Source organism: Talaromyces proteolyticus (assembly GCF_021365285.1).
Source record: "Talaromyces proteolyticus strain PMI_201 chromosome Unknown BGW36scaffold_2, whole genome shotgun sequence".
Lineage (NCBI taxonomy): Eukaryota > Fungi > Ascomycota > Eurotiomycetes > Eurotiales > Trichocomaceae > Talaromyces > Talaromyces proteolyticus.
In genome coordinates, this window is record NW_025764278.1 from 347700 (window position 1) to 359767 (window position 12068).

At 47.6% G+C, this 12068-nt stretch overlaps 6 protein-coding genes across 6 annotated transcripts; 2 read left to right on the top strand and 4 right to left on the bottom strand.

The window, feature by feature from the left end:
• Window positions 1-146: 146 nt before the first annotated feature.
• Window positions 147-1747, bottom strand: BGW36DRAFT_83331 (GTP-binding nuclear protein-like protein Ran). The gene is made up of 5 exons (XM_046222626.1): window positions 1396-1747; window positions 1103-1195; window positions 883-1036; window positions 623-828; window positions 147-569 (listed from the first exon to the last, which is right to left on the bottom strand). Exons 1-5 carry the CDS (start codon window positions 1459-1461, stop codon window positions 438-440), a joined length of 651 nt encoding a protein of 216 aa, XP_046076166.1. The 5' UTR covers window positions 1462-1747; the 3' UTR covers window positions 147-437.
• Window positions 1748-2149: 402 nt separating this feature from the next.
• BGW36DRAFT_422721 (putative 26S proteasome non-ATPase regulatory subunit Nas2) lies at window positions 2150-3041 on the bottom strand (the record flags this gene model as incomplete). The annotated part of the gene is made up of 4 exons (XM_046219745.1): window positions 2150-2281; window positions 2338-2690; window positions 2743-2815; window positions 2874-3041. The coding sequence occupies 4 exons, from the start codon at window positions 3039-3041 to the stop codon at window positions 2150-2152; spliced, it is 726 nt and encodes a 241-aa protein (XP_046076167.1).
• Window positions 3042-3754: 713 nt separating this feature from the next.
• BGW36DRAFT_422722 (putative Rho guanyl nucleotide exchange factor) lies at window positions 3755-6435 on the top strand (the record flags this gene model as incomplete). Its single annotated transcript, XM_046219746.1, has 6 exons — window positions 3755-4330; window positions 4385-4666; window positions 4716-4916; window positions 4965-5183; window positions 5229-5454; window positions 5504-6435. 6 exons carry the CDS (start codon window positions 3755-3757, stop codon window positions 6433-6435), a joined length of 2436 nt encoding a protein of 811 aa, XP_046076168.1.
• Window positions 6436-6627: 192 nt separating this feature from the next.
• BGW36DRAFT_368900 (putative RNA binding protein) lies at window positions 6628-7630 on the top strand. Its single transcript, XM_046215045.1, has 3 exons — window positions 6628-7122; window positions 7185-7308; window positions 7363-7630. The coding sequence occupies exons 1-3, from the start codon at window positions 6959-6961 to the stop codon at window positions 7429-7431; spliced, it is 357 nt and encodes a 118-aa protein (XP_046076169.1). The 5' UTR covers window positions 6628-6958; the 3' UTR covers window positions 7432-7630.
• BGW36DRAFT_368902 (uracil-DNA glycosylase-like protein) lies at window positions 7559-9006 on the bottom strand. Its single transcript, XM_046215046.1, has one exon. It carries the CDS (start codon window positions 8686-8688, stop codon window positions 7684-7686), a length of 1005 nt encoding a protein of 334 aa, XP_046076170.1. The 5' UTR covers window positions 8689-9006; the 3' UTR covers window positions 7559-7683.
• Window positions 9007-9152: 146 nt separating this feature from the next.
• BGW36DRAFT_422725 (uncharacterized protein) lies at window positions 9153-9696 on the bottom strand (the record flags this gene model as incomplete). Its single annotated transcript, XM_046219747.1, has 3 exons — window positions 9153-9212; window positions 9268-9584; window positions 9639-9696. The coding sequence occupies 3 exons, from the start codon at window positions 9694-9696 to the stop codon at window positions 9153-9155; spliced, it is 435 nt and encodes a 144-aa protein (XP_046076171.1).
• Between the last annotated feature and the right edge of the window lie 2372 nt (window positions 9697-12068).

Sequence of the window (12068 nt, forward strand, 5' to 3'; positions counted from 1 at the left end):
CTACTACTAGCCACAGAACTGCGAGAGCTGAAGAGTTTTCATGACATCTGCAGAAAAAACACGAGACTGATCACAAAAAGAAAGAAACTCAACTAGAATAAGAAACAAATAATAGAAAAAGATACGTTACGGGAGAGAAAATGGAAACAATGTGCAAATCATCCCAAGCTAGGACTGGTTTCCAGCTGCTTGATATTGCCTTGTCGGCAGTTCTCTCAAGAACAAGCCCCATTTCTTTTGGTAGAATCTCTTTAAATCAATAGTCATGATTCCTTGTCTAGCAGTATAAGTTAAAAGGCTTGCTGTACCCAAGTTTGCCGTGTTCCCGTTTTCCATCCATCCCATCATTCGATCACGTAGAATTCGTCCCGTTTAAATTTATAATCTCTCTTTTTTCAATTTTGTGTTATGATTTAAGGGGGTGATGACACTGAAATTTACAGGTCTCCATCCTCCTCGTCAGGCAGAGGCGCGGCAGTGGCGATGGTCAATTCCTCCTCGTACCTGGCCAAAACTTGAGGGTCCACGTGGACCTCGGGAGGAGCCAGAGCAGGGGCAGCGACGAATTCCTATAATAGGTGTTAGAAAAGAACTCTGAAATTTAATCAAGGGAAGAGCGTACCAAAGACTGGTTGCCAACTAGCTTGCGAGCAAGCCACAAGAACGGCTTCTCGAAGTTGTAGTTCGACTTGGCGGAGATGTCGTAGTATTGAAGGTTCTTCTTCCTGTGGAAAGTAATGGTCTTGGCCTTGACCTTGCGCTCCTTCACATCGACCTTGTTACCGGTGAGAACAATGGGGATATTCTCGCACACGCGGACCAAGTCACCTAAAAAAATTCGTCAGCTCGTTCAATCCCAGGGTTTCAAGGAGAACAACGTACGGTGCCAGTTGGGGACGTTCTTGTAGGTGATACGTGACGTGACATCGAACATGATAATACCGCATTGGCCGTTAATGTAGTATCCATCACGAAGACCACCGAACTTCTCCTGACCGGCAGTATCCCAAACATCGAACTGGATTGGTCCCAGGTTCTATTATATATCAGTAAGAGATGTATGACAGCGACTAAAACAGCCGAAAAAGGGATATGCACGTACGGTAGTGAAACCAAGAGGGTGGACTTCCACACCTAAGGTGGCAATGTATTTCTTCTCGAATTCACCGGTCAAATGGCGCTTGACGAAAGTGGTCTGTGGTACAGCAATAAATTGTTAGTCCAGAATTTCTCCAGCGCGCGAAAATGATGGATGGTATTGCCCCCAGCAGGTACGATAGTCGATGGGTATAGGTAAGAGCGGGGTCACGCGGTATGCGTCTGCGAAATGGATCGTAGGGAAGAATTGAGATGTGAGACAAGGCGACTGCTGAGAGCGTCTTGAAGACCACTTGCCTTGCCAGTACCACCATCACCGACTAGAACCAGCTTGAAGGTGGGAGGGCCTTGTTGCTCAGCCATGTTGCGTAAATGACGTGATGCAGAAAATTATCGGCCACAAATAAACACAGCAAAAGGCGGAATTTTGCTTCACGACAGAAGTTCCAGCGAAGAGATTTGCGGCGCACGATAGCAGAATTAAGCGTGTCACAGAGCTGTGTGGACGCAAGGGTTGCAGAGGAAGGAAATCAATGGATTTAAATCCCTTTTGGGGATGGAATTTTCGACGCCGGGCGGTGACAACAAACGAACGGGGGATTGGCCTGTCACGTGACCGCGCAGATTTTGCCCCTCTGTGAGCCCCTCCGTCGGGTCAGTGCGATCTCTCCTTAGTATTGCTCTTATTTAGTGGTTACTAGTACGTAGTACTAGCAGGTACTAGGGGCCAAAAGAACAGCCAAGAAACCAGAACTAGCCTGACGCCTGCTGCAGCCTGCGGAGAACAATGGTGCGCTGCACCCTCTTGATGCTTTATTCGCTTTGTTTTGGGTAGCTATCAATTACCCGTCTCGCCACAAGGCTGCTACCGGTTTAAACAGTCCTGATTACAAATAAGTGTACAACACTGTTGGACGAGCGCCTCGTTTTTTTAATTTTATTGCTAGACGTTGGTAACTCATTGTCCCATCATGATGTTGCCGGATTTCCAACCCAAACTCCATATGCTCAGTAATACACATTCATTTCATTCGTGGCTTCATGAACCCCGTCACAAAGGCACCAAGTGGCATCCCAGCAGCCCCCGGCCTCCCCAATTGCGTCGAGGGATTAGGCTGAGACTCAGCTCCCTGGTGCCTGGACCGGACTCGTTCTGCCGTACAATCTTGACCACGAGAGCGCGCTAGCAGATTTGTCAGTTGTTTGGCCTCGATTAAGCAAATGGATGGGCATCCATACTCCTTCGTTTTGCTGTACAACTTCTCCGACCTTGGATAGATGCTCGTGGTTGACCCAATTAACACTGCCAAAGCTACGAATAGAGTCTCCAGCTTTCAGGCCGGCTTGATCTGCCGGGCTGCCACTAGCAACACTATTGACTTTCGCGAAGGGCGTTTCTGTCGTAGTCGCTGACGACGTTGCAAGTCCGTTTAGGATTGGTAGTTGGGCCGTAGAGGAGTTTCCAGATACCGCTGTCCCATTTTGGGCCTGTTGTAAAGCTTCAAAGTGCGCGTGTAGGCCTTTTTCCAGGTATTTCATAACCTCCTTGTGATCGTTCCGAAGGTGTACGATGCGAGCTCGCGTGGTACGGACTGGTTTATATTGTAAGTAGACGTAGGTCAACGAGATTCAGTCAGCGCATACTCTGAGCCACATCGATGTCGTCGCGGGGAAAACCGTCGAATGTGGTCAACGTTGTGTCCATGGTCACTCCTTGCTAAGGAAAATCCCCGTCAGTTTTGGAATATGCCGCTTCCAATAAACACTCGACGTACCGATGTAAGAACACTGCTGTAGGCTGAAAGCTCGGCTTCGATGTGTTCTTTCTCGTTCATAAGCTCCACCATCGAGAACTTGGTCAGGTCTTTGAACCCGGTCCCCGCCGTCGTCGGACCGGAGGGGACAGTTGGCGCGTGGATATTTCTCTCCATAGGAAGGCCCATAGCATACATAAACAGATAAATTAGGAAAGGGACATTATCGACAAGCACATGCAGTCAGGCGTTGCGGTGCAGTAATAGCGGAAATTCACGGTGGGACTGACATCCCCCACATCAATTGCACTATTACATATGTAGCTGTTGTTGCCTTGCTGCCTTAACATCCACCTACAATGTCTTGTTTACAAAGATCATCAAACTTGACATCTAGAGCAGTGAAGAAAAATCAATCTATTGCGTCAAAGTTCGATAATATCTCAGTTAATTTACAGGGAGTTTGGGTCAATAAATGAAAATCGTGGTTGATTAAATCCAGGTGCACATAGTTCAGTAATGTTGAGGTGATTTTATATCTCTCTAGATTCTAGTCATCTATTGATGCCACTAAAAATCAACATTGCAGTTGACATTAGCATCTAGAATCTTTTAGCTACCAGAAACCAAAATCATAAACACAAAAGATGAACATATTCAAGAAAATAATAGATTACACTCGCATTAATATGTCTATTGGTTGTAAATATCTGAATCTTCGTCCATAGACGGCAGGCACATCGCACCTTCCGTCTGCACAGATGCAGACTGACACTCTCAACGCCGCCTATTGATCTTATCTTCTACCTGTATCTGGCATCAATGGCGCACGAACTTTCTCAATACAAATAATTAGTTACACCATCCATAGTATCTATAGCAGTTGTCTTGCAACTGACAAAATGTCAGCGTCTGAGGATCTCTCCCGTGTGAGCTTCGAGGACGAGCAGTTGCCTGGATTCAAGGGAGACCAACACGAGCTTCTACGTGACGATGAGTGTTTCCAAGACCAGAAATCATCCAATTCGGTCGGACTGGTACCCGATGCACATGCTTCGTACCCATGGACAAGATGGGTAGAGAGTCTTCGGTCACGAAGAAAAGAATACCAGCCTGCCACCCACGTCGATGGATGGTTCGATGAGCCTCCGTTCAATGAGAAGGTAAAATATCCACTGGCACCATCCTCACCTGTGGGAGAGTCAGTGGATCAATTGTCTGTATGCTCATCGATCCTGGGGAGAGTGAAAACAGCGAGTATTAGCATACCGACCTCTAGCGACTTGAGATCCATGACAAACACAATCGCTAGCAGCAGTATTAAGCCATCACGGAAGTCTATGGATAGTACTAGATCCGCTCTCTACGGTATAATGAATCATGCAAACAAAGCGAGGGCAGTCAAGAGGCGTCACGTATTGCGGGAGATTTACAGCTCCGAGGCAAATTATGTCCATGGGCTACAAACACTGGTTCAGGTAGGTGTGTCAATTGAAATTATAGATATGTGCTGACTTGGATTGTCAAATTAGCTCCTCTCAGCGTATCTCACCATGCGACCTACCGTCCTTCGTGACTTGCGACGCTTATACGATATGCACGATGCTTTCAAGAAGAGATTGGAAATCGTCAGTCCACTGTCAACAGAAGCTTACAGGGTTAATTTAGTCCAAAAAAGGACAGGGATTGTTCAAAAAATCCACAATCGACCAGTCTTGAAGCGAAATATCAGACGACTCGTTGACGGACAGCTGAGAAAGGACACTGCAGATCCAGCGGAAGCCTTGATGGTAGCCATGGAAATTGACGATTTGGTGAGAGGTCTGGCTCGAAATGTGAAATATACCTAACACAATTGTGAAGACTGCAGGTTTTGGTTTGTATGAAAGTTTTATAGACAACTTCGATGTCCTCGTAGAAGACCTTTCCATTCTTCGTCAAACTCGGCCAGCGGATGGATTCTGGGCAGAAGGTGTTGAAGCACTCTCAAAATCGGTAGATTCAACACAGAGACGCAAAGAAAATGGCAAAAATTCTCTGACAGTCGACGATCTCATTGCGAAGGTATGGTTACTGTTTCCGAATAGAGAGCTACTATTTAAACTTTTCTAGCCAGTTCAACGTGTTTGCAAGTATCGACTGCTTCTGAGTGAACTTTTGAAAACACTCCCCGAGCCAGATTATCCATCAGTGCACTCCAAGGTTAAATGGGTTTTGGATAGGAATATAGAAGCAGTGGATACAATCAACACCATTGTTGGGAATCCTTACCTTCGCATGCGCATTGAAAAGACAGTCTCCTTGCATGAGCGTCTCGAATATGGTGACCAAGTAAGTCTCTTTGAGCTTGAGTAGACTGCACGCTAACAATTGTAGACTATCGTCGAGAACGTGTATCAAGATTTAGGACCGTTTATTCTCTGTGGGGTTCTCCACGTAGCTTATAGTTCTCTAGGAGGCGTAGATGGACAATATTTGGTTTGCATATTATTCTCGAGCTATATTGTGCTAGCAAAGCCGGCACATGATTCTCGCAAACTGATTCTCGTTGCATCTATTTATCTCACAGACATGACAGTTGACACGTTGATGAACGGGCAGGGTAAAGGTAACGAACCTCCTTGTTACAGAGTGTTGCTAACTTCAGATAGGCGTTGCTTGTTTCGATACTCCATTTTCTTGGAAAGTTGTCTTTCAGTATAACAAGAACCGTTATGAGCTCATTCTCAGTGCCTCTTCAGCTAGTGAAGAACGGAACTGGAAAACGGAAATATTGAAAGCATCGGCCATATCACCAGAAGAAATACCGACCTTATCATTAGAACCTCGACGGTTCTCCCTCTTATCCATTCCTTTGCAGACATTGGAAAGCGACGGTCGATCATTACTACTCTCTCGAACAGCCTCTTTGAGATCACTGTCCTCGCATTCGTTTCTCCGGGCTGAACAGCCTCAGGTCATCATCAAGAAAACTTACAATCCTGTGTACGACAGTGAGGTCCGACTGTTACAGGATTCTGAATTGACGCGCTCTCGGTCGGTTGCCAAAACAAACATTGGTGAACCTACGATTCTAGCGCCTTTGCGATGGAGCCGAGTAAAATTGGAACGAAGCATTGCAGATATTTTCAGTCATGAAATCCTTCCGTATCCAGGGATGACCCTAGGCCGAACCGATTATCTCCAGACTCAAACGATGATGCGCAAGTCGATTATACGGGGTCTTTCTTTACGCGGTGTTTTTAGTAATCGACGCTCCGCTTCTCTCGGAAAAGCTACTTCTTTATCTGTGGACAGTGGTTGGGAAATAATGGAAGATGAAAAGGAAATGGACACCGCAAATTCATCCAATGACGCAGACATGGAAGCGAAGTCTGAAAGTATTCCCCTAGCACGAACACAGAGCATGCAAGACCCACGTCCCAAGGCCAGACAAAGCCTAGCCCGGGCAACGTCAGATAATCTCAGCACCAAACTTAGTGACACAAAGTCAAAGAGTCAGGCGCGGTCCCTGTGGAAACGATGGCCGTCTTCGCTTTCTGTGTTTGGCCTGTTCAGCAATAGGAGCTCTGGCACCGAATAAGAGAGTGCCGCCTAGTTAGGCGTCAACAATCGTAGCATCAGAGCTTTCAGCGTGCTTCTGGCGGTTTCGACATAGTGGGGTCTGGGGAACAATGAACGACGTAATGCAACGGCGGAGGCTTGACGCTGCATAGGAATGCGGCGACGAAGAAGAAGAGGACAGCTGCAAATTAGATCATAGGCTGGTTAGCGTTATTCAGGACGTGTATTTTATCATCTAGGTAGATGATTAGCTGTTATCACCATTTTGCCAGCTCTGATTGCCCGCGTGACAATAACGGGTCCCTGGAGATCCGCAGTTGGGCGGGCCCTATGACGTCGATCAGTCTCCCGCATACATCATTGCCTGTTAAGCTTGCACCGCTACTTAAGCTCGTCTGTCCCTCGCAACCTGTCTGTTCTGCAGTATCTTTCCAAAGTAAGACATCTTCACTCTATCATCCTTTCGCCCATAGCCCTATCCATCGAACAATCAATCCATCAACCACCGACCATCAAGCATCAAACATCAAGCATCAGCCATCATGCCTCGTGGAAACGACCAGTTCACCAAAGTCTTCTACCAAGGCAAAGTCGACGACTTTGTCATTTTCGTTGACGACGTTGATACCGCTAAGAAATGGCGTAATGACCGTACCATCCCTCTCGCACAGGTTGTTTCTGGCTGGAAGGTGTTTGTGACACACAAGTATGCTAATCACCTCATTCTCTCCACAAGAAAGAACTAGACTAATTCAAATACAATGACAGACAAGGCGCTCAGGGAATCCTCGATGGAGCCAGCAAAGCCGTGCTTGAGAACGAGTTTGGCACATCCCGAGACGAGGAGGTTGTGGAGCAGATCTTAGAGAAGGGTGAAATTCAGGAAGCTACCGTGAGTTTCATATCATTGACCTCCTTGGAACCTCCCACTAACGATTGTTAAAAGAACCCCGAGCGCAGCGGTCGCCGCAACCTATCGAATGGTGGAAACTTTGTCAACACTTTCCAAGTGTGATCTCGCGATTCGTTTGAAATGGAGACGAACCTGGCTACAGTTCTACCAGGTTACCGATTTCGTCTCCTGGTCCAGCACGGGCTGCTTTTGGACTAGGGAAATATGAAATCGGTGAAATGTTGATTCCGACCCTTTGTATATCTAGAAATGTAATCTATTCAGCTCAGCGAGAATGCGACGATGAGTATACCTCTTATGAGACAACCCTACCAGATTAAAACAGTATTTCTATCCGTCCTACCACTACGTATATCATGTAGCTGCTGTACCTACTGTGCCAGGAACAAACCCCCTCTCCTCTCTTCTCCGCTTCACCCATTCCCCCAATTCATTCCACACCAGCTGCTTTTCCTGTAAACTCATAGTCGCAGCCAACCCACTCGTCGTCGTAGCCACAAACACCCTCGCACCCTTCCAGCCTTCCTCATCAGCGCCGCCACTATCATCAATACAAACCCCCATATTCTCCCCCTCATCCTGCCATCCATACCGAAACTCCTCCTTCCGAATCGCCCTACCATGTCTAACCCTCCAAATACTCTCCCAAATACTCTTCCCAACCAACGCTACCGCCTCGGGTTTTTGGCTTGCGATTTTAGCTTCGAGAACAGCCACCCCCGCATCCATCTCCGCTTTGCTTAACATACTCGCATCACGCGTTGGTCGCTCCACGATATTCGTGTTTCCGACCGCATATAGTGCGGGAAGCTTGTACGTGTCGCTGGGCGCGTGTCGCACCGTCGTGATCCCCGACGAGTAGAGTAGTTTCCAAAATAGATTGGACGGGTGTGCGTACGCGTACCCCGTTGAGCCTGTCATCAGTCCGGGGTTTACGCCGATTAGGAGGAGTATCAGATTCGCGGGGATTGTGTCTCGGAGACGGGAGGGTGGTGAGAAGGGTGTAGAAGAGATGACGGTCTTGTGGGGTGAGCGTTTGCGTTTGAGCGGTTTGCGTTTGGATGGCGATGGAGATGGCGATGAGGAGGGGAGAGATGCGCTTGGGGAGAGTGAGGAGGATTTTGAGCGTGTTATTATGCGTCTTTGTTGCGGGGATTGAATCGGGTGCTGCTGTGTTGAAGTCGTCGTCGTCGTCGTCATCGGTTGGTGTAAAAACTGACCGAGTCGCCCATTGAAACTCCTCTTGCGGTCCACGTCGTGATCATTGTCATATATAGCTTCATTTTGGTCAGTGCTGTATTCGTCATGCGTTGTCGGTGCGAGTTTGAGGTTCGGATTCAATGTCTGATCGGTAGTCATGTTTCGTTCGTTATTATTGTCTCGATGTTGAGAGACTTGTAAGTTGTTTGTGCTGGAAGGTTAGTTACTTGTCGTATTGAGCTGCATGTTAGTCTGAGAGAAAGTAATGATGATGTTCAAATCCATTGATTTGATTATTGTTTTTTTCTGGACCGCATTTGGTATTTCTGAAAACTGTTGCCACTGGTTACTTCGGCTGGGGGTGGTAATGTTCGGCAAACTTTGTTCAGGTCTCGGCGAACCATAGAGCGGTTTTAGAGGAATATCAACCCTAAGTAGTTATTGTGTTACCGATTACTTCACAAAATAAATAAATAAATAGTTTTATAAATGCATCTATTAATATATATTCAATACGTAACGTCGTGATTTTAAATGAACGCCACCAACCCTTATGCAAGAAATGCAACTGGTATCATATCGCTAACCAAGATAAACCAAGATAAACCAAACGCTGCAAATTTTCAGACTTTCTCTAGCCTTCTTGACTTTCTCGGGAGTGTCCAAGGTACTGCGCAGACAATCTATTGACGGATTAGTTAATGGTCGGAAATATCAATTGATCATGTCATGGCTCACCTCTCCTTCACTGTACGCCCAAAAATAAGTCGCCATTCCTATCAAATAATAAACCGCAACATCACCCGACTGATACATAAGTGCGCATGTAAGCGCACTTAGTGGGTAAACGAGTAGACGGAGCACGATGCTTTGATGGGGAGTTGTGCCCGCTAGTAGTTTCAGAGGCCATTCCCAAGCAAGCGCGATGAGGCCGAGAACAAGGTTCATTATCTGTAGGACTGGCACTGGCATGACAGACCCGTCCAGGTTTTTTGTCAGGAAATCCCAGAATACCTTTGGCCAGATGAAGCCTTCAATGGAGGCACCGACTTGCCCTGTAATTCACTATATTAGAAAAGCCAATAACACGTATAACGGTTAGAGCTTACATGCTGCGGCTGAAAGGATAATCAATCGTGCCCAGTGATTCTTGATCAAGCGACCCATTGCGAATAATATCCCAACCGAAGAGTTTTATATAGTGGTGGATGCTCGCAACCCGACTCTCGGCTTTTCACCGTTGTGCTTTCCACTTGGTGGTAAATTGACCTCAGAGCATGAACACAGTGTACGTCTTGGTGAGCTCTGGATTGCAAGGTAAGTCGACGTCGAGATTCACACAAGTTGAACTTGGATCGATGGCTGCTCGAATGAATGACGCAGAATTTGACGAGTCTGAGGACGAGATATGTGGATTAAGTTAAGTTGCATGGATGCAGAAGATTGTCTCTCTGCTGGCAGCCAAGCCGTCAATGGGCTAGCTACCCAGTCCAGCCATTTTGTGCAAGCAAGCCGAGCCCGGAGGTAAAGATTTAGTGATGCGTGTGATTTGTTTGGCCGCAACTTCGTGGTGATTGGAGCAGCGGAAGTTAACATCCTGGTTTACTGTGCTAAATTTGTTCGGCCAGCCAGTGATAATGCCCATGGAGGAGATGCATGCACGCCAAAGTCAGAGTCGTACGACGTGAGTAAACCCCTCACCGAGTCACAATTCACAACTGGTCTGGGGTCTTACTAGGGCGGCAAAGCTAGAGAAACGACAGCGCTAAGCTGCAGGAAGCTCATCGAATGACGGTGCAGAGGTGGCTCGTTAATCGGGTGCGCACGGTCACTACAGCGATCGGCCGTCGAGCTAAGTGTGACGGGGAGGGCGAACTTGCAGCAGCTTAAGTGCGGCAAGCTGCTTTAGACTCATCCTAGCGTGCGGACAAAGTATGATCGCTGTCTCAATATTGGCACGGTAATTGTCTGCACAAGCCTGTGTGTAGCGTCGTCTTGGCTTTCTGGAGTTGGAGTGCGAGTATACTTAGCAGTTGGCATCTATATATAGCATTGATGATATGATGCAGACGGGGAGATTAGATGTATGTCTCGAAAGCCCACGTTTCTCGCAGGTGAAAGGCACCATATACACTCGGAGGTAGTCCATCACAATGTCAGTGCGCATTTACCGGAGAAACTTCCGATCTCGACTAGAACTGAGGCCATTGCACACCGTCACTTCATCACTCTCATCACATCTGGTCAGACCGTAACCAAGCAGAGCTTCAGTGACCACGGGGACGGCGACGCTTTGACGATAGGGAGTTTCTTGGTACTCTGGGATCGGTGCGAGTCATGCAGGAGGATGGCCGAATGTGCCACTGTGCTAAAGATACATTATTCAGAGGCGTTTCACACTCTCGATCATGCTGTGGTGATAGTAGCAGAGGAGAGAGTTGAGACTAGAGAGAAGAGACGAAGAAGAGCGCTTGCAGACGGCTCCTGATTGGCCCACATTGAAAGTGATCAAACTGGGCCGTGCCGAGCGCCCGCTTAGCCCATCCAATCACAGCAGCGGCCGGCCCTATTTCCCTTTTTTGTTTTGGGCGGGCTGCGGCACGGTGGCCTGCGATTGGCTGCCTGTTTTTTCGCTGGTCGCTCCTTCTCAGTGTGCCCTTCGCTCTTTCCTCAAGAACAGATCAGAAATAGAAACACTATGCAGCTCGCTTAGCCAGAGAAGCTTCTATCCTTCCCTTTCACAACAAGTAACAAGAGAAAAACTTGGTGGTGGATATATACGATATACAGTACAGAGTATATTCTGCCGACAGTAGTGCCCGGTGGGCGTTCATCAGATACTATTATATTGACAGACTGGCGGTCAGTTCTGAACCTAGACACATGATATTCATCGCCGGGCAGACGAATGAGAGAACTAGGTAGTGGCTGACTTGGAACTCATAGAGTGTCATTCTGCGGAGAATAGACGTCCTCCTGTCTCGTCGTGAGGGGCTCGGATACCGAGCGACTGGACCAGCGTGCGTCACCTTGCGAAGATATAATTAGACGGCAGGGAACTCCTCAGCGATCGAGGCCCTGCATTTTCTGGCTGCCCTGCGTTGTCATTGGCTGCACTTTAGCACCGCTGGTTTAATTGATGTTGCCAAGGACGGCGCCAGCCTAAAAGACGCCTACTTCAGGTGGTAGACTGGTCGCTTCGTACCGCTCGTTGCGACATCGCCAAATCACCACCACCACGAACAGTCGAGCCGGCCACCACGCTTGGCAAATCCCGTCTATTGCCCCCAGATAACATACAACGGACGATTCATGACCTAGAAATTTACTTTGCATCTTAGATAACTCGGTAGATACACCACTGTACGAACACTCTCGCATTGATACCCCCGCATTTTGCCTGCTCCTCATCGTTTCGATTGTGGCTCACCTTGGACTGCCGGGCTTGAGTCAATGCCATTGAAAATTGTGCCATTAAGACGAATTCGCTATTGAATGCGTATAACGCTTGCATATCTTGACTCTTTTCTGCAGTCCCG